The sequence below is a fragment of the Halictus rubicundus genome, chromosome 13 (assembly GCF_050948215.1).
Source record: "Halictus rubicundus isolate RS-2024b chromosome 13, iyHalRubi1_principal, whole genome shotgun sequence".
Classification (NCBI taxonomy): domain Eukaryota; kingdom Metazoa; phylum Arthropoda; class Insecta; order Hymenoptera; family Halictidae; genus Halictus; species Halictus rubicundus.
This window is the reverse complement of record NC_135161.1, coordinates 6,915,926-6,937,281: the sequence shown is the minus strand read 5'-3', so window position 1 is coordinate 6,937,281 and position 21,356 is coordinate 6,915,926. Positions and strand designations below refer to the sequence as shown.

The window sequence follows — 21,356 nt, the reverse complement described above, 5'->3', positions numbered from 1 at the left end:
TTTTTTTTCGCCGAGACAGAAACAGCTATCGATACGCAGTTTCTTGCATTCGATTAGACACTATTTGGGCTTTTTTAAAGATTTTTTTCGTGCAAAGATTTTGAAAATTCTCAGAAGTATCTGGTTTTGAAGTCGGTTCTGGTTTTCTACCGAGAAAAATCTATCCCCACCTGATCCTCGTGACGTTGAGATTTTTTCCGCCGAAACAGACAGAAGTATTGACACGCAGTTTACTGCATTCGATTAGGCACTATTTGCGCTTGCTTTGAGTTTTTTCTCGTGCAAAGATTTCGAAAATTCTCGAAAATATCTGGCTTCGAAGTCGGTCCTGGTTTTCTACCGAGAAAAATCTATCTCCACCTGATCTTCGTAACGTTGAGATTTTTTCCGCCGAGACAGTAATAGCTATCGATACGCAGTTTCCTGCATTCGATTAGACACTATTTGGGCTTGCTTTGAGATTTTTTTCGTGCAAAGATTTCGAAAATTGTCGGGAATATGTGGCTTCGAAGTCGGTATCGTTTTCCGAAACTCAATTGGGACCAGAAATTCAGTTTGGACTCGAAACTCAATTGGGACCCAATATTTCATTTTCACATTTATACAGTTTTCCTCGTTCGATTGCTCATTGTTCACCCCTATTTCTACAACTTTTACCTCCTAAAAATTTCGGTAGTTTCTCAAGCTAAAAATGTCCTAAGTAATCCTCACAAATCAAGAATGATCAGTCACCGACACCAGGGTTCCCGAGATTTTTCTCTGCGGGGAAAGAGAAAGCTGTCGCGCGGTTTTTCGCATTCGATTGTCAGTGGTTTTGAACGCAGGTCGACCCCCTCCGTGTTCCGGTTTTTTTTTTCGCAACCCGCACGAACAACGGGTCGTTTCCTCTTCTCGCCGTGAGAATAGCATGGGGGACCGACCTCGGAACCGTTAGCCATCGGTTCGCGTCCGCTAAACGGTCCGCGGACCATTTTCCTCGGCGATAATTGGAGAGTCCAGGCCTGCATGAAGGCAGCTCTTTATCTGATTTTTCCTCCGCTACGACGTTTCTTTTGTCCTTTCTTCGAACGATTTCTCTCCTCGGGAGTGACGTAACCCGGGGACGAGCAACCGCGACTTCCGTTCGGAACGTGCACGCGACCGGATAGGAAAATTTCTGACGTGGAACGAACGTGGTGGATGCATCGACTGCTTTGCCGAGTTCAGCTGTGCTTTGACAACATTTTCCTTCTACTGTCATTTAAAAGCCGCGTCTGATCCCCGCCGCTAATGGCCGGCCATCAGCCATCACTATTGCAGCATTCTTAGACCCGACAAGCCTCAACCCCTTGCACTACGATTTATTTTACGGTCACAGTGATTAGCACCTTTTTGTAACTCGTAATTTCCTTTAAAAAAGGAGAAAATTTGTATCTATTGTAGCAGTACATGAACGCGTTAAATGCCAGAAATCAGTCCCAGAGATTCTTACGAAATCAGTGTAATTTAATTAATGAAAACGAAACTAGAAATTTAAAATGGGACTACTTTATTACAGGGGAGGCTGTCTTTTAACCCTTTTGAATTCTAAAGATCCTAACAAATTTCGGTTTATATATGTCACAATAAAAATGAATTTCTAGACCTAGTCAAAAATCACTGTCAGTCATATGTGACCGACGTGGCAGTTAACGTGTTAACAACGGCAAAATAGAATTTTATTTCGATTTAAAGGAAATTAGTAACGTACATACCGTCTTTTCTCGATATATGTCGCAAATACCTGGCTGATAAAAGTCGCAGAACTATCGTGAGGTCGAGTACGACGTTCATGTGGGTCGAAGAACAATAGTATCTCCTGGACGATATATGTCGCTGGCAAACCCGTCTTGGTGACAAATATCGAGAAAACACTGTATTCATTAGACTCTGTTCAGAATCTTCGTCACGAGCATGACTTGATATTGTAGGGCAAGGGATTAACACTAGATTTAAATGACAGTTTCTACATTCCTTAGTTTACAATTACAGTGAATTCTCGATATTTGTCAACAACGCGGGTCTTGTCAGCGTCGTGTATCGTGCAGGAGACATACCCGAGCCGTGTTATGTTTACTTCTTCGGGGACCGTCACTGGGTACACCTCGCGGTAGTGGGGATAAATCCGCGACGTTTATCATGCAGACCTTGACGACATATATCGAGAAATCGCTGTATTGTGACTGTAAAAATGCATTTATAAGAAATTTATTTAACACATTTATTCCTTGGAACATATATTACTTGCAAAAAATCTGGCTGAATATATTCTTGATATTTTTATAAAATAATCCAATCTGGCCAGTTTTAGTGTTCGGTAAACCTAGTTTTAATGATTCTCGGTTTACGTTACGTATCGCGATGCACATTCTGGAGAATTCTTCCACGTCTGCGTATCATTGACACGAGGTACTCGACGTATGTGTTCACGACGAATAAGTTTTCAAAGCGCGACGGTATCAACGGCGACTGGAAGATCCGATAAGAGGCTCCGTAAAAGTCTCGCGGCCGCTTATCAGCGATCGTAAACAGTTTTTTTACGGTGCCACCGTGGATGGTGTAGAATCGTTGAAATCGATCCCCATGCGCTGCCATTTCGGGTCAAGGAAAGAGCGGTGCCCGGGCGTGCTCCAGTTCTAACTTGGAGAACGCGTCGGTCGCACATGCAACTGAAATCAGGCACAAAATTTCACGAAATTTCTTTTTTTATTAATATACCTTAACACTAAACCTACCACCGCCGGTCGAAATGACCGGTTCCAGAGTTTTTATCTTACAAATTACTGAAATTATAAATATACATTTCGTGGGAAACGATTAAACAAGTATATTTAGTAGAGCATGTATTGCAATACATAAAGATACCTAAAGCCAAATAAATTCAATCTCGTCATTTTTATAACAAATATGCACTAAAAATGTCTATTTCACATTACTTTATAAAAATAACATGAACGTATCTATCAAAATTTGTAGCCATTTTTAAAATAATATGTACCCAAAGAAATTAATTTGTTAAATATTTACAATCTCAACGTTCGTAAATTGAAAATATTAGATTCCGTCAGTTTGACAGGTCCCGAAAAGTCTAGTGTTAATATTGTTATTTTATCATATTACGTTCTCAAATTGCTTCCCCCGCGGTGGGGCAAGTTGGTACGTTTTGGGTCCATGGAGTAAACTAACTATAACTTGAACGTATTTTCTCGAGGCATACTTTTTTGTTACGTGATTACAGAAATAATGGGATCCAAAACGAGCAAGAAGTCCGTCGATATTACCGTGCCGGAAAATCAACCAGGGCCTCAAAGAATGCCGAATAATGCAACAAATGGACGATCCAGGCAAAGGGACGAACCCAATTGCTCGGATCATAGACCCAGAGAACCTATAAAGGTAAGACACGATCAACTTATACACACCGGTAGTACCTCGGTACATGCACATTTGAGCAGCTCATTTGTCAAATCGATTAAGGGCCCGGTCTTCGTAGATTCGCGATAAGGTAGAGTGACTACGTTACCGTCAAAACATGGTTTCACGTGCCTCGAGTATTCGTCCTTATAGAAGAATATTTTTGGCTGGGAAAGGGCTCGTTCGAAAGAGGAAGATTCGATCTAGTGCGCGCTGGTCATGAGCTTACAGGATTATGCAGATATTTGGTAATACACTCGCCGAAATTTCTATACAGTCACTGTGTTTTGTAATGAATTCTTATAATTATACCATTACCGATGAAAAATTTGTATTTGGTAGCATTTCGGGATTACATAAAGAAAGCATACACGCCGATTTCAAAACATAAGTATAACATTTATTGATAAAAGAAAACAAAAATATAATTTTACACACAGAACAGACTGCGAAATTTCTATAATGTCAGTTTCGTTTTATACGGATAAAGTTGAAATTAACAATTGTTTTTTTATTATATCTATTTTAATATTTAGTGTAACCTACATTTTTTTGAATTACATTAAAAATGCGATTGGGCATTGACGAAACTAACTTTTGTAGCGTTTCTGTTTTAACAGACGCCCATGCTTCAGTCACCGCATCCCTTAGTTCGCTAATGGAGTTGTATTGTTTGCAGTTTTTATAAACTTGTCGCGCAATGATACCCCAAACATGTTCAATAGGATTTATGTCCGGAGAACAAGCAGGCCATGGCAAAACATTGATATTTCTTTCAAGAAGCCACTGCTTTGTGTGCTTCGACGCGTGCACTGCAGCATTATCATGCTGATAAATAAAATTCGCATCTTCAATATTTTCTGTAAAGGGTATTAGAACCATGTCTAACAAATCCGTATAATTTCTAGAATTCATTTTGTGTTTTATGAAACACACTGGAGTCCTTTTGTCAGCTTTGAACGCAGCCCATATCATTAGGGAACCACCGCCAAAGTTACGACTCGTTGTCACACTTTTCTCATTTCTCAGATCATGCCAATAATATTTACAGCCATCAGGCCCATCCAAATTGAATTTTTTCTCATCTGAAAAAATGACAGACTCCCACTCTTTCGTCCAGGACATGTGTGCCCGTGCGAAATCAAGACGGGCCTGTTTATGTGTTTCTTTAAGGCCTGGTTTACGTTGCATTTTTGTCCACACAAATTGCCCAGAATAATTTAAAAGTTGTTGCACACGTCTTCTTGTTACTGGGAGCTCCAATTCAGCTCGCAATTGTGCTGCATTTTTCGTTTCCTTAGCCGCAGACCTCATTAATAATGAATGTTGTTTCTTTGACAATTTTTTATTACCACCTTTAAAATGATAATAATAACATTGCTTTATTCAGCCTCACGGCCAAGAATTGGACTCGGTTTACAATAACCTATGATTACAAAAAATAACTATCTTATCCACACATTAATCTCTCTCTCTCTCTCTCTCTCTCTCTCTCTCTCTCTCTCTCTCTCTCTCCTTCTCTCTTCGACTCACCCATCCCTACCCTGACTACTCTACCTATATTCTGCCTGTTCCTATTCTTATTCCGATTTTTGCACCATTTCCTACTCTGTTATCTTTGGTTTACGCTTCCTTATATTACCTTTATATTTCTGCTCGCTTATCTCTCTTCTTTCTGAGCTTTTGAAGCCACGCTTCAACATTTGTATCTATCCTCCCACTCACTATGTCCTCCATCCTGATCCTTCCCTCCATTTCCCTGCATTCTCTTGTTAGATGCTCCAGATTGCCATACCTGTCCCCACACAGGTCGCATCCTCTTGCTTCGTCTCCCAGCCAGTATTTGTTCCAGTTTTCTGCATTTCCGCATCTTACTTGGGCTACTAACTTTTGACTTTCCCCTCTTCCCTCCTTACTTAGGTATTCTGGTAACTCTGCCACTCTTATAAACTTGTACCTTTTCTTATATTTTGACTGCTCTATCCTTGTATATTGTTCTTACCGTTGTACCTCAATGTCTCTCTCCTTTAGCTTCTCCGCTACCTCCATCTCTAGCCTTATCATCTCTTCCACCCCTGCTTGGCTCCATCCGTTTCTCTTTAAGTATTCCTCCCTTTCTTTCCCGCTTTCGCCCTGAACTTTCCCTGATTCCTTTTCCTTCAGACATTCCTTGACTATCTTCCTCCCTGCTCTGTTTCTTACTCCTTCCGTGTATTTCCATGCCCTAATTCCTGCCTTTACTCTAAGCCTCGCCCTTTTTGTTTCTTCCAGTACCAAGTATCCTGGGGTACGCACGTCCAAACCAAGTGTCCACTTTATATATTTCAGCTGAATCCTTTCTACTTCTGTTCTCTCCTTAAAGCCCCATAGCTCTACCCCGTATAGGAGTACCCCCAGTACCAACGTATCAAAGAGAAACATTCTCATTTTAAAATCATTTTTAAGTTTCCTTTCGCCGATTCCCCATACTTGATTTAGGACCACGTTCGCTCTCTTTATCCTTTCCTTTACGCGACCTGCTATCTTTCCGTTGCTTTCAAACTTTATTCCTAAATAACAGAATTCCTTGACTTCCTCTACCGTTTCCCTCTTCCAGTTCCGTGCAGTTTTCTTCTTTTTTTCTCTCCCTCTCTTAAAAATCATTATTTTAGTCTTCTCCGTGTTTAGCGTCAATTCCTTTTTGTCCAAGTACCTTTCCAGCCTCTTCATCATGCATTTCAAATCTCCCTCTTTACTTGCTACCGCCACCACATCGTCTGCATAGGCTAGGGACCAGAATCTTTCTTCACCCACTCTTATTCCTCCCACCAGTCCTTTCCTGAATTCTTCCTCCATTTCGGCTATACCTTTAAAATGATTTTTTCTGTAATTTTCACGATGCTTTTTCTTCAATTGTTAGTACTTTTCCTCTCGGCATTGCACTACACGCGAATCAAATTATAAAAAACAGGATTTCTATAAGTTCTAAAACTAATACTTTTAGAATGTTTGCAATTTCCCGTAGTTCTCTGCTCAGAATCCAGAGAAACACTAAGTGACTTTATAGAAACTTCGCACTTGCGTTCTGCACCACGCAGAAATAATTTAAAAACAACGTAAATAGTAAACAATGCGGTCTTGAGTGTGCGGTCCTTCTATCCGAGTGTCAACAAAGCACAAGGCCAGATACGATAAAGCAACAGAAATTGTAATATTTTAAAAATATCTATGAAAATGACGATGACTTTATAGAAATTTCGGCGAGTGTATAAGCGTTAGAAGTATGCCAAAAATTGACTCTGCTAAGTAAAGCGAAAAATATCGATAATACAGAGCAAAATGTGTGACAAGTTTAGTCACAGACTTAAGACCCGTCGGATAGAGACCAAGACGGATGTTAAGTCTGTGTCTGAAGGGTGTGAATGGAAATTATTAATTAAAAAGTCACGTGACTAACCCGGGTCCTTAACTCCATAAAACCGAAAATGTTGAAGCGTGACGAAATGATATACAGTGACTCCCACTAATATTCGGACGCTTTTAAAAATCGCATAACTTTGTCAATATTGGGCGCTACTACTTGAATTTTTTTGAGAAGTTAGAACAATTGAATCGCTACATAAAAATTTTAAAGTGTACGTTTCAATTATACATGCTCTGAATGTTTCATCTAAATCGGTCAACGTTGCAATGAGCTACAAACGTTTAACGATGAAAGCTTAAGGGTCAGGGGATTTCGCCCTTATGTGATCATTTTGAAACATCCGTAGCTCATTGCAACGTTGACCGATTTTGATGAAATATTCAGAATACGTATAATTCATACAGACTACAAATCGTACTTTCTAAATTTTCAATGTACGTCCACGGAAAAAAGTTGGAAAATACAACTATTAGTATTTTCTCTGCAATTTCGGCCAATTGCAATTTTTGTAACAAATTTTTTTCACTTTATGTAGCAAACCAATTGTGCTAACTTCTTTAAAGAAATCCAAGACGTATGGTCAAATATTAACAAGGTTATACGATTTTCAAAAACGTCCGAATATTAGTGGGAGTCACTGTATACACAGGCTCACAAAAGTATTATCCTTTAAAACAGTACAACTTTTTTTAAATTAGCTCAAACGACCTGATTTTTTTGTAGCAATTAGAAGAATTGGTTTTCTAAAGAATGTGCGAGAAAGATTTTGAAAAAATTGCAATTGGTGAGAATTACATGAGAAAATAAAAATGGCACTTTTTACAACTTTTTGACACATGCTGAAAATTTCGTCGAAATCGGTTAATATACACACGAGTTGTAAATAATTAAAAGCGCTGAAAATCGTAGTTTTTCATTCCGATGTGTGCCATTCTTATCTGCGTCAACCGATTTCGATGAAAGTTGAGGTACGTGTATAACCAACATAGATCTACAACACGCACATTTAAAATTTTCATTACAGGCTCAAATAAAAAAAGTTGTAGAAAGTGCCATATTTATTTTCTCGTGTAATTCTCACCAGTTGCAATTTTTTCAAAATCTTTTTTGCACATCATAAACCAATTCTTCTAATTGCTCGAAAAAAGACAGGACTTTTACTCTTTATACTGTTTTAAAGGGCGTTTGAATACTTCCATTGACTTTGATCGAAGGCTTCGCAATTTTGCGCTACAACATAACTCATAGCTGTGTTCGCCAATGTTGCGCTACAACATAACTCATAGCTGTGTTCGCCAATGTTGCGCTACAACATAACTCATAGCTGTGTCCGCCAATGTTGCGCTACAACATAACTCATAGCTGTGTTCGCCAATGTTGCGCTACAGCATAACTCATAGCTGTGTTCGCCAAACGTTATCGTTTCAATATTCACTCGCTACTATTATTACGGGACAGAGGCTGTAATATTGTCACAATAAGATATCAAAATATAGATTTTTGCCATCTCCGACCACCGCTCCGGTACAAGGAGCGCAGAAAGAGCATGAGGCCCGCGCGTCTAGCTTAGCGTTACACAATCGGCTGGCCGTGCACGTGCGCGTACTATTCTGAGCCTGACCTAGGAGATATGCTACGTGTTTGACGCGTTTAGGATGGTCGAAAAAAATGAAACTTAAAGATAGTGCACGATAACGCAGCCGTTTGAACCAGCCTTTGGCCCGTACAACAATTTACATTTTCGAATCAGTATTGTCTCACGGATACGCTCTCGAGAAACGGTTTCCGGTTTCCCAAATTTTTCACTTGAATCAAGACATCGTTGTCTTCCATAAACAGTACATTCTCGATATATGTCGCCAAGAGTTGCATGATAACAGTCGCGTATATATCCCCACTACCGCGGGGTATACCCCGTGAAGGGCCACGAAGCTCGAGGGGCCTCGGACGCCGAAGAGTAGAAACATAACTCAGGTATGTCTCCTGGACGATACACGTCACTGGCAAGACCCCTGTTGTTGACATATATCGAGAATTCACTGTACTTTGCTCCAGTTTATTACAATTGACATAAAATCCGCAGCTTAGTACCGTCGAAGTTAACTGGATCACAATATAAGGCGAGAAATTCGCTAACTAACAATTGTCCTTAATAACGCTGATCGTTTCTACGAAGGAAATCAATGAACCTCGCGTGTTAAAAATGTTATCGTCTCTTTAAGAGTGCTTGAATATTATGTGACCGTCTACCGGACTTGAAAAATTCAATTTTGTCCAGGAGAAACGGGTTTCCATATATGTCGCGGGCAAGACCCCCGTGTTGTTGACATAAATCGAGAGTTCGGTATTGTCGGAGGTTGAACGACTCTGTTTACCCGGATGATCCGGCGTGTCGTTGGCCAAGTTCTCGCGGCTCACGTGGTCGGTCGCGCGCAGGCTTGTCTCGAGCATCGAAAGTTCGAACTGTCGCTCTCGACGAGTCGCGTAATCGTGTCAGCGTATTATCGTGAAATGCTGCGAGCTAGACGAAACTTGATATTTCCTCGATTGAGCAACCCCGGCAGCTGTCATGCACCAGATACGCCGCGCCGGCACAGTAGCACGCGAACGGGAGAAAACAGTCGACTGGAGAGAAAGAGAACGCCGACCGGAGCTCGGTGGCTAGGTCTTGCTCGCGAGAGCCTCTTCCTTTCGTTTCCGTTCGACGGAAGCGGCCGGAAAGAGGAAAAGAAACCGAGAGAAGCTCTGCCACGCTTCTTTCAACGGTTGCGTCGCGTTTCGATCCGATACTCGTCCCATGTACAGCGTTTTTCTCGATACATGTCAACAACACGAGTCTTGACAGCGACATACATCGTCCAGGAGATACTTTGATCCACGCTAACTGTCGTACCTGACCCGTATTATACGTGTACACCGTGTATACCTTGCCCCGTCCGTGTATAATATATAATAGAATAGAGAAATATAAAATAGAGATGTCACTGTATATGGAAGACAACGAATGCCTTGATGCAAGTGAAAAATTCGGGAAATTGGAGGTGTACCCCGCGGTAGTGGTGATAGTTCTGGGACTTTTATCAGCCAGGTATTTGCGACATATTCTCAGTCTTCCTGTCATTCTCGCAGTGTTCATGTCATTGTCGTTCATTAGTCATACGTTCATTATGAATTTTATGACTTAATGACATGACTCTTAGTTTTCCAGCTAGGGCTGTGTATTTCGAATGGGACGCTCGGCGACAACCTCGAGTTCGTCTAAGAGACAGTCACCAGAACAACGCAACTGACTCGTAACGAGAATTCACTGTACAACGCTCGTAACACATGAACGACAGGGAACACGGCAAAACGATGAATTAAACCCCCCCTAATTTGGCCCACACTACGCGATAAGAATCATCGAGTGGTCAGCATTGTTCGTAGAAATCCGAGAATCACTCTAATTAACGAGCGCGGCCCGCTTTCATGATGGTTGGGGAACACTGCAGAATTGCACTCGAAGGCTCGTGCTTCGCGAACATAGAGATACTCAGCGAAACTATGAAGCAAAGTCCCCCTAATTTCGCCCACACTACGCGATAAAAAACGATACAGGGATTAACAATACGAGTGTATCGGAGTTAATAAGCGCTTTCAGAAAATATATGCTCGGTGACTCACGGTGTCTGCACGGTACGCGATCCGCGAACTTGTTCGCGCCTACATAGCCAAGCCTTATCGATCCCCGTTGCGTTTCTAGAGCGGGAAAACGCGGCGTGCACTTTGTTTCCTGGAAAGAGGCTATTTTTACACGCGCATTACGCCCGTTGTACCACTTTGCTCGCCGCGCGATAACGATCTTCGCCGAAACCACTGCGCGGACCCTCGGCTGCAACGATTCACACCGGATCGATCAAATCTTCTTCCAACTTCCAGCTGCACTCTACCATACATACAGTACTGGACAAAATAAAGTACGCACCTCGAATATTTTTACAATTACGTTTATAACTTCGTAGTTTTTACAGGTATAATAATTATGTATTTGCACAAAAAGAAGGTTTCTTAGTCTACTTTTAGGTTTTAACAAAAATAATTTCAAAAACATTTAACATTTTTCAATAGACAGGTCCGTTACATTTATAAGGATATTTTCTTTGGACAAAATAAAGTACGCGTGTGATAATAACAGTCAAAATTAAGTTCTAATTGAGAACTAGTATTTTGTATGGCCGCCCTTTGCTCGTATGACCTCTTGCAAACGCCGAGGAATGCTCTCGACGAGATTCCGGATGTGCTGTTCGTCGATGTTTCCCCACGCCTTCTCCAAAGCTTCGAATAACTTCAATTTATTGGTTGCGTCACTGTGGTCAACTTTCTGGTCCAAAATGGACCACAGATTTTCGATTGGATTTAAATCCGGCGATTGTGCTGGCCAATCTAGCACTTTGATCCTCGAAGCACGAAAGAAAGCAGCAGTTTTATGCGCGGTATGTTTAGGATCGTTATCTTGTTGGAAGATAAAGTCATCTTCCAGACCAATCTTTAGCAGAGATTCCTCTAAATTCTCGTTGAGGATGTCAATGTATTTGTCTGCTGTCATAATACCATCGATTTTGACGAGATTTCCCACACCCGACCACGCAAAACACCCCCACACCATAATACTGCCTCCTCCATGCTTGACAGTTGTTTGGACATTTTTATCCAGAAGCTTCTCGCCGGGCTTCAGCCAAACCCGTGTTCGTTGTTTATGACCAAACAAGTCATACTTACTCTCATCACTCCAAATAATCTTTTTCCAGAAGTCCACTGGCTTATCGACGTATTTTTTTGCAAATTGGAGACGTTTCAATTGATTAACTTTTCGAATTAAAGGGCGACGCTGTGCAAAACTGCTCCGCAGCCCAGCTTCCCGAAGTCTCCTGCGCACGGTTCGTTCAGAAATGTTGAGTTGCACATAGGGATTGCAATACCGGACCAAAAATGCAATACCGGTATTCGGTATTTTTTTAAACGTTGTACCGGTATACCGGTATTAATACCGGTACTAGGAATTTTCATGAAGGTACAAAAACTCAGTTGTTTAATAGGAAAAAAAAATAACTAATTTATTGATTCGATATTTTTGAAATGTGATTGTAAAAAACATAATGCATCTATTGAACTGTCATTAAGCCTTGAACGTATTTTTCTGCACAAATTACCTGCAGTTGAAAATGCTCTTTCCGCATCCACGCTGGTTGGTGGTACTGTTAATAATGAGCGATATACTTGCTCTAAATATTTGCCTCGATGTCCTTCATCCTCTAACAACTCGGTCTCTCGTCTGATGGTTTTGGATAAATCTATTTTTTGTATTATTTTTGTATTATTGTTCGTAGCAATTTTTTTATCTATAGCTAATTGTAATTTCTTCTCGAGAGATAATTCTTTTTCGATATCAACATCAACATCATCTTCAACGAATTCTTCTGGATAGGTTTGTGTTTGGTTTTCATAAATGTTTTTGTGGAAATTGACGACGAACTTAATTAAATTTGACCTTGTTAGTTTCTTTTCTTCCTTTCCGTTTTCTTTTTTAAAGTCGTTATAATTATGTAAATACCTTAAAATATTTTCTAGGTCACTATGCCTTTCCTGTATACGAATTTTCAATGCACTGTATAATTCCTCAGACAGTGGCGTGTCCTGATCTTTAAGTGATTGCAACATAAAATTTATTGCTGCATTCGCTGTTAATAAGTTGGAATCCTTCCGACATAATGCTTCCACAGTCAGTTTTATTGGATGCAGAGCTGATACAGTTTTTGATATTAAATCGAATTCATTATCGGGAAAATTAATTTGTAAATTTAAGTCAATTAATGCTTTCTGAATTGGATTTTTTAATTTCAAAAATCGTTCCATCATCAATAACAAACTGTTCCAGCGTGTTTTAGAATCTAATATTAGCATAAGTTCTTTTTTTATTTCAGTAAGTACATATTTTTGTAAAACAGCACTTTTAGTAGGGGAACGTTTAAATATTTTAACAACTTTTCGAATTTTCTTAATTATGGGAAGCAATTCTTGGTAGGTTAATATTTCGTCCTCGTTACTATTATCTTCGTCATATTCAAATGAGGTACTTTCAACAATTGTAGTACTATTTTCTTCATTGTCACTCTCTTCGAAATCAGAATCAGAAGTTTCTAAATCCAGAGTATTTTGCTTCTTCTGCTCTTGATTTTGTTGATATAGCACACTGATTACTCCAAGTTGAATTCCATGAGCATAGCACAATTGCTGATTTGCATCAATCAACTTCCCAACTTTTTTCATCACCGTTGCTCCATCAGTAGTTATGCAGACAATATCTTCTTTTAGAGATAATCCATGTTCCTCCAATTTGCAGTTGACTACTTCTACACATTTTGTAGCTGGCATACTTCCTGAGACATGTGTGAGTCCTATATTCCAAATTTTCTTTTCTGAATGAATATTTATATTTAAATAACGTCTATTTCGTACACTTGTCCATTCATCAAATGTGAGACTAAATTTTGTACCATTTAATTTTAATTCTGTTAATTCTTTTTTCAGAGAATTGCGAACACTGTTACTATAGTTTATAACAGTTCTTCTTATAGTATTAATAGATCTTGGAATATTTTTGAAACCTCTTGCAATCAGTGACTTTCTCAATTCAATTGAAGTACAAAACACTCTGAACGGCAAACCATCTAATGCTGTCATTCTAGACAGAACTTCATCGAAACAGTCGGTTTTTCTATTGAAAAAATCTGTAATTTGCGATGTCTTTGGTTTCGTAATATCATTTTTAGGTGAGTTAGAATTTGTCTCGGATTCTTTTCTTTTCAATAAATTAATATTATGTAGTGTTTTTAAATGTGTATGTAGTCCGCTTGTACTTCCTCCAAAAACTTTAATTATCCTCGAACATGTTTTGCATCTCGCCAGCATACTTTTTTCATCATATAAATAGTAAAACCAAGCCGAAGTATTATCGGCAGATTTTCTATGTTCTTTGAAGTCATTCGTATTATTCATTACGGATAAATGAAACTAAAAACATATACATACGTTACACGTGTAAATATTTTGAACAATGAAGCATAATATATAATGTGTCCTTACCTATGAAAAAGAAACTCACCAATTTAAAAAATATCTAAATGTATAATATAAATATTTAAAACACTGCGCACAATTTCACTAGGACAAACGGAAGAGACAATTCGTTCGCAGTCGAGCGACAACTGAACTGTGTTCATCGAGATACGCGCCTTTACAGGCAGAAAAATGCCTCAAACGTTGTCGTTCATCGCCACAATGTTGCAAAGAATACAGCGGCATCGATACCACGCCGAAAAGAGCGCAGCGGCATCGGTACCACACCGAAAAGAGCGCAGTGGCTTCAGCAGTCACCGCGGCAATGTGCTTTGATCGGCAAGCACAGATACACACATCATGAGCGGCGAACGTATTTCAAATAAGAGCAAATGCCCCAAAAAAATATTTATTATTTATAGCTAATACCGAAAATACCGGTATTTTAGCTTAGCAAATACCGGTTTCACGAAATTGCAAAATAGCACGAAATACCGGTATTCGGTATACCGGTATACCGGCATTGCAATCCCTAGTTGCACATTTTCCCTGATTACACGACTAGTAACAGTCGGATTTTTCTTCGTTTCCCGGATAATTCTACGATCCTCGACTGAATTTGTCTTCCTCTTCCGTCCGCGACCGATCTTATCGGCTACTGTGCCAAGCTCTACAAATTTTTTGTAGATCTTTCTGACCGCTGCTTCACTAACATTGCACTTTTCACCGATTTTCCTATTCGAGAGACCCTTTTTCCGGTCGTTAACTATTAATTTTCGAATTTGTACGGAAATTTGTTTCATTTCTATGTTATTCGCAATTGAATGATACAATCTTGCCTCTAAGAGCACTGATGGGTAACTGAAACTGTATTAATACGTTTATTTGTAAACATTCTTGTATCTCCAACGGCAAGAAAAGGTATCCTACATGCCATTATTGCTGAAAGTAAATAAACACTCCAGTGCGTACTTTATTTTGTCCGAGGAAAATATGACAACAGACGTAACGGGCTTGAATAATGTACGATGTTTCATGTTTTTCGAATTATTTCTCATTGAGTTTAAAAGTAGACTAAGAAACCTTCTTTTTGTGCAAATACATAATTATTATATCTGTAAAAACTACGAAGTTATAAACGTAATTGTAAAAATATTCGAGGTGCGTACTTTATTTTGTCCAGTACTGTATAACGGCGTATCAGGAACATGGAATTAGGGTACTCTTTATGGTATAGAAATTGCAAAAATTGCAGTTCATCGATCGCGTCGAAGCCGGTCTCGTTTCTCCAGCGGAGGAAAATCTTTTGCCACTCGAAGTTCGCGATATCTGCGATTTTTCTCTCAGAACGGCGAACAAGCTATCATCATGTAGTTTTTCGCATTCGATTTGATAACGTTTGCTGTAATTTCAGTAATTTTTTCATACAATAATTGCAAAAATTATCGGAGATTGGTGGCACCGAAGCCCGGAGGATTTCTTTCTCGTTTCTTGAACGTATTGAGGCAGAGGGAAACATTTGGGAACGGTGGTGTCTCTCCGGTGGGAAAGAACGAGTGTACCGTTCGCCGGCGAGTTTGCACAGGTGAGAGAACCGCGTACCGGTCACTCGTTGCCGTGGCTAACTGTAGTCGCGTCCGTCTTGCGCTTCGCTCATACCTAACTGTCCCAGACGGACGATTTCGTTTGTCTGAGTCGAGAGATCGAATCCAGACAACAGAGACAGCGAATGACGAAGATCTCTCTCTCTCTCTCTCTCTCTCTCTCTCTCTCTCTCGGCTGCGATCTTGCAAAATCTCTAGACGGCAGGTGCGCGAGCCACTTGCAAGTCTTCTCGCTCCTCGCGGCGAACACCTGCCTCTCGATGGTTCTCCTCTTGGTCCGTGATCTTTTATTTTCTCGCGGGTCCGGTCAGGTTGCTCGCAGATACCAAAGAATTCTCTAGCAAGAGCCCCGTGAAAAATCCACGTTGAAAAAATCTGTAAAAATAGAAAATCGTAGAAAAAAATTCTGTAAAAATCTCCTCGGATACTTCCAGGTGTGTAGCTCGAAGCTTCGGAGTCTGCTTTTCGGTAAAAATCGACATAGCAATTTTTTCGCGAAAGACGAAATTAACACTAAACCTACGAAGCATTAAAATTATTTGGTGAACGTCAACTTGTCAAAATGGCAACACTAAATTTATTGTGAATGTCCGTAATATACAATATAAACAGATGCTTGGACAAAAGTAACCACTCCATTAATTTCCATAAATGAATTTTTACGATTCCATTTACGATTTTTCCGATTCCAAGGACATTTAATTTTTGCATTGTTCCTCGCTAGAATTGCACTGTGCGCAGGCGCCAGAAAAATCAGGCTACGCAGTGGCGAGGCTAAATACAGGTGGAACATAGATATCTCGATCAGTTATCGGGGCTTGTGATTTTCGTACGATGAAGAGAGAGTCGGACCTCACCTCGGCAGCCTTGACCGTGTGATTTAACGACGCCGATGCACGCGCGCAACACGATGCGATGCACAAGCTCGCGCGTGCATCGCGTGCACTCTTGCGGGCCGCCTGCAATTAAAACCCCATTCCCTCGGTCGTAAAACGCCGGTCGGTTTCTTTTCCTCCGCTTTTCCCGCGGCGAAATTTCGAAAAATTATGCGCGATAAACGCACGGTCGCGACAGCACGCCGATTTTATGCATATAAAAATGAGCGGACCGAATGCGAAACATTTGAAGAATCTAAAAATATTGCTCCTCTGTTATCAAGTGTACAAAGTCGCCGAGAGAGGAAATGAACGTCTACCTTGCGATTTATACGGATAATTAGACAGCGGATGTTTATGCGAAATAAAACTTTTCTACCTGAGTTCCAACAAACTGCAGCGAAATAAATAGTTATTCTCTACCGAATAATAAATACAACCGATGTATTCTGCTTTGCAATAATGACAAGACCACATCTATTCTTCCACATCTACTCATACTATTTTTATTCTAACATGCGCCTTGGTAAAGAAGTTCATTCAAAAATTTCTGATGAAAGCATTTTTATAATTTCAGTAATTGTGAAATAAATAATCAGGAACCAGTCATTTCGGTAGTTCTACTGTTGATAATGTGTTCAACAGGCTGAAAATAACGCGACAATAGTTTTAAATCGCTGGCAGTTCTAGTGTTAATATATTCAACAGACTGAAAATAATGCGACAATGTTTTAAAATTGCTCTAATCTCTTCGCTGTTCTAAATCACACCAGCTCGCATTTTGTCCTAAATGCATAAAATCCGCAGTCTACTGATACTATTCAATTTGCATAAGAAATTTCAGTCTACAGATCAATTATTCCTACACACGCAAGAAACGTGAATTTTCACGGAACGCATGCGTTGTTTTCATCCGGCTACGATGATTAAGAAAAGTAACGAATGTCTGCGTAGCTGCTGTGTCGCGCAATTAATGTAAACTATGCTGATTTTGCATGAAGAGATCCCCGGTTTAGTGCATTCTTGCTACCACGTTGAAAAATTCGCGTGTGACGTGGTCGCGGCGACACAATGAAAACCTCGGAGGACTCTCTCTCTCTCTCTCCCCCACTCTCTCTCTCTCTCCCACTAACTCTTGCGTGTATATATGTATATATCGCTGTTAAAACGAGCTTACACGCGTAGACAAAGGATATTCGCGAACGACCTACGTCGCCGGTCAAAGTGTTAGACATGGCTTTGCAGCGTGAGCCGGTCATGCGAGGAGAGAGAGAGAGAGAGAGAGAGAGAGAGAGAGAGAGAGAACAAGAGTTAGTGGGAGAGAGAGAGAGAGATAACAAGAGTTAGTGGCGGAGAGAGAGAGAGAGAGAGATAACAAGAGTTAGTGGGTGGGGAGAGAGATAACAAGAGTTAGTATGAGAGAGAGAGAGAGAGAGAGAGAGAGAGAGAGAGAGAGAGAGAGATATGGAGAAAGAAAAGACGAGTTGTTTCCGCATGAATCATCGCGCGCGACGAATGGGAGGGACGCGAGGGACGCGATCGAGTCGGTTTATTAATTAATCCGAGGCACGAGTCATCTGTTTGCCTCCGCTAATTACAGCTGGCAGCCGCTCGAATTCCATCGGCGAGGCTTTCCCGACCGAAAGAATCTCTTTTTCCCGGCGAGAGATCGATTCGGCTTGGAGGATCCTCTCTTTCTCTTTCTTTCACTTCATCGCGATCTGGCGGGGAAACGAAAGCAACGCGAGTAGAATGCCTGTTAATGGTTCTCGAAAGGCCGGTCTCGGACGCGGAGGAAACGAAGGCTATCCGCTCGCGGGAACGGAATCGATCACGGAACGTTCCGCCGCGATTATCCGCACGAAACCGCACGATCCCGCGTCCTTGTTCCCGTCCCGTTTCGTCAGTTTTGTTCCGTCCTTCTCGCTCCACGTCGAGAAGCGTCTTTTGTCAGAGATCTCTGCCTCGGCCTCCGACTTCCATCCGATTCCACGCGAGCACACGACAGCGTCTCCCTAGACATTTTTTCTGGAAATATCGAAGGATCTGTCGTTTCAACGAGCGGGTTACTCAAAATTACAAATATTCTACTACCCGTAGGAATTTTTTCACTGGAAAATCTAGAAAGTTGCCCCAGTTATAGTATTTTTAGCAGACTCTGCTTTCGTCGATGCGTCTCTGCCTCATTGAGCGCGATTAAGAATTTTTTTTCCGGAGAAATCGATGGAGCTTTCGTTTCAACGAGCAGGTTGCTCAAAATTACGCATATTGTACTACCTGTAGGAATTTTTTCACAAGAAAATCTGAAAAATTACCGAAGCTATAGTCTATTTCCCAGACGCTGCTTTTCTGGATGCGCCTTGCCATCAGTGAGAGCGATTAAGAATTTTTTCCGGTGACATCGATGGAGCTTTCGTTTCAACGAGCGGGTTACTCAAAAATTACGTATATTGTACTACCACCAGGAATTTTTTGACAAGAAAATCTGGAAAATTGCTCTAGTTGTAGTGTTTCTTCCATATACTGCTCTCATAGATGCGTCTCTGCCTCGTTGAGCGCGAGTAAGAATTTTTTTCCGGAGAAATCGATGGAGGTTTCGTTTCAACAAGCAGGTTGCTCAAAATTGCATACATTCTACTACCCCTAGGAATTTTTTCACTGGAAAATCTGGAAAATCGCCCAAGCTATAGTCTTTTTCCCAGACGCTGCTCCCGCAGATGCTCCTCTTTTCCAGTGAGCATTTCTTAGCGTTCCGTTAATCCGGGCACCAGGGGTGCATTCAGCAAATAAAATTGCGTGACACATACCTGGCTTTGCTCCACAACTTTCGAACCGTCCTTATTTCCGGGTTGGGGATTCGCACTCCCGCGAAATTCGAGGGAAACACTGTCCGATCGAGCGGGTGATTCAAGCCTCGGGAATTCGGTGTCGCAGCTGCACCTGCGAGAGCTCATCCTTCGAGTCGCGAATTTCTTGGTATTCCGATATCGTGCGATAGGCGAGCGCAGATTTTTCATCGGGGTCCGCCGACGCATATCAAACCCGGGATAAATCATTGGTCGATCGACGCTGCACCGTGGATTCCGATGTTCAGCGATTTTCAAGGAAAGATTCTATCGTAACCAACGAACGCTGGACCTACCGAGGATCGATAGCGATTAACAGACTCGGAGATTTTTATGCAAAATACAAATTATACAAATCACGAGACGCAGGGGCTGCCGTAAACGTTTCGTTTTCCAATAATTTCAGTGAGCAGAAACTAATACAGTAAGATTTCTAGATTTTTTAAAATATTTTCTGCATTTCAGTCGTTTTTTAGCATAAAATCCGCAGTATAGTGATTAAAACTGGTCAGCGTTGGCTTCGAAAAATAGCAACATTGAATTAATTTCGATAGACAATTTGTATAAGCTTGACAATCGGTAATGTCCTAGGAGCGCATCTTTAACACTAGAACTGTCGAACCAGTCAAAATGACTGGTTCCTAATTTTTTCTTTCACAATTACTGAAATTATAAAAATGTTTTCATCCGAATTTTTTGAATGAACTTCTTCATTGAAGCACGTGTTAGAATAAAAATGGTATTAGGTTCGAATAGATGTAGTCTCGTCATGATTACAAAGCAATGTTCATCAGTTGTACTTCTTACTCGGTAGTTCTAGTATTAAAATATCAGTGATCCCTCGTCTCGTTTTTCACGGGTCGGGAGTGACCCAGTGCTCGCCTGCAGACTCGCCGCGATCGATTTGGAATTGCAAACAAGTAATCCGATTGAACGGCTTCCCCGAAGCGGTCTGAACGATCCTGTTCTCTTCATTTCGCCACGGCCGAGCGTGTCTCTCCCGCGCTCTCTCTTCTCTCTCCTCTTTGTTTCTGCACGGTATCGGTCGCGATACCGCGATATCCAAGACGAACGGACGAGCGGACGTCTCGTCTGGCCGGGCAGAACGAAAATAACCGGATATTTACATAATATAATGCGCGTTCTCGGCCACTCGACACTCTCGCGTGTCCAGACGAAAAAGAAAGGCGTGTGTCGCAGCTGCGACACACCAGCCGGCTTTGTCTTGACAGCGATCGAGCCGAGAAATCGATGGATTTTGCCGCGACGATTGCATAAACGATTACGAAGAGAGCGAAACCGCGGTTTCAGCATCGAAGTAATTCGGTCTCCGATATATATACAGTGACTCCCAAAAATATTCGGACACTAGCTATAACTAACTTTACAACTTGATAATTCCTTTGTTAATAAAGCAATCGTCCCGGGAATTGTTTCTAGCAATAAAAGATCTATTAATGTTGATAAACATAAATAATTTATTTGAAAAATGTTCATAAATTCCATAATAAAAATTAGTAAAAGAAATAATGTACCATTTTTGGCTCACAAAAATATTCGGACAATATTAATTTTTCAATTTAGATAATGTAATTTAGCATTACAAAATTAGTTTAATACTTCGTGGCATAACCATTTTGTTTAAGAACATGTCTTAACCTGTTTGGCATATTGTTTGTAATTTTTTAAAAATATTCAACAGTTATATTCGACCACTCAGTTGCAAGTCTTTGTTTTAATTCAGCTATCGATGTAATTGGGGTTTTTCGAATTTTTCTATCCAATTCATCCCATAAATTCTTGATAGGATTAAGGTCCGGTGATTGGGGCGGCGAATGAAGAATTTTGGGGCAGCGGTATAATAAAAATTCTTGCACAATACGTGACTTGTGCTTGGGGTCGTTGGCTTGGTAAAACTTAAAAGTATTATTAAGCCCCATTTTTTCAGCACTTTGAATTAAATTATTTTTGAGTATATTTAAATAATGATTTTTGTCCATGATACCGTCAATAAACACTAGGTTATTACCGACTCCATATGACGAAATGCAACCCCAGACCATTACGCTGCCTCCGCCGTGTTTCACTTTACCTCTTGTAT

General features: G+C 40.7%; 1 protein-coding gene across 1 annotated transcript in view; it reads left to right on the top strand.

Annotated features, from left to right (window-relative positions):
* Positions 1 to 21,356, top strand: part of LOC143360541 (uncharacterized) — a 154,408-nt gene that overhangs the window by 20,554 nt on the left and 112,498 nt on the right. The window contains exon 2 of the mRNA XM_076799486.1: positions 3,257 to 3,414. Within this exon, the coding sequence (XP_076655601.1) occupies positions 3,262 to 3,414 (153 nt within the window). The 5' untranslated portion in view covers positions 3,257 to 3,261. The remainder of the gene's footprint in view (positions 1 to 3,256; positions 3,415 to 21,356) is intronic.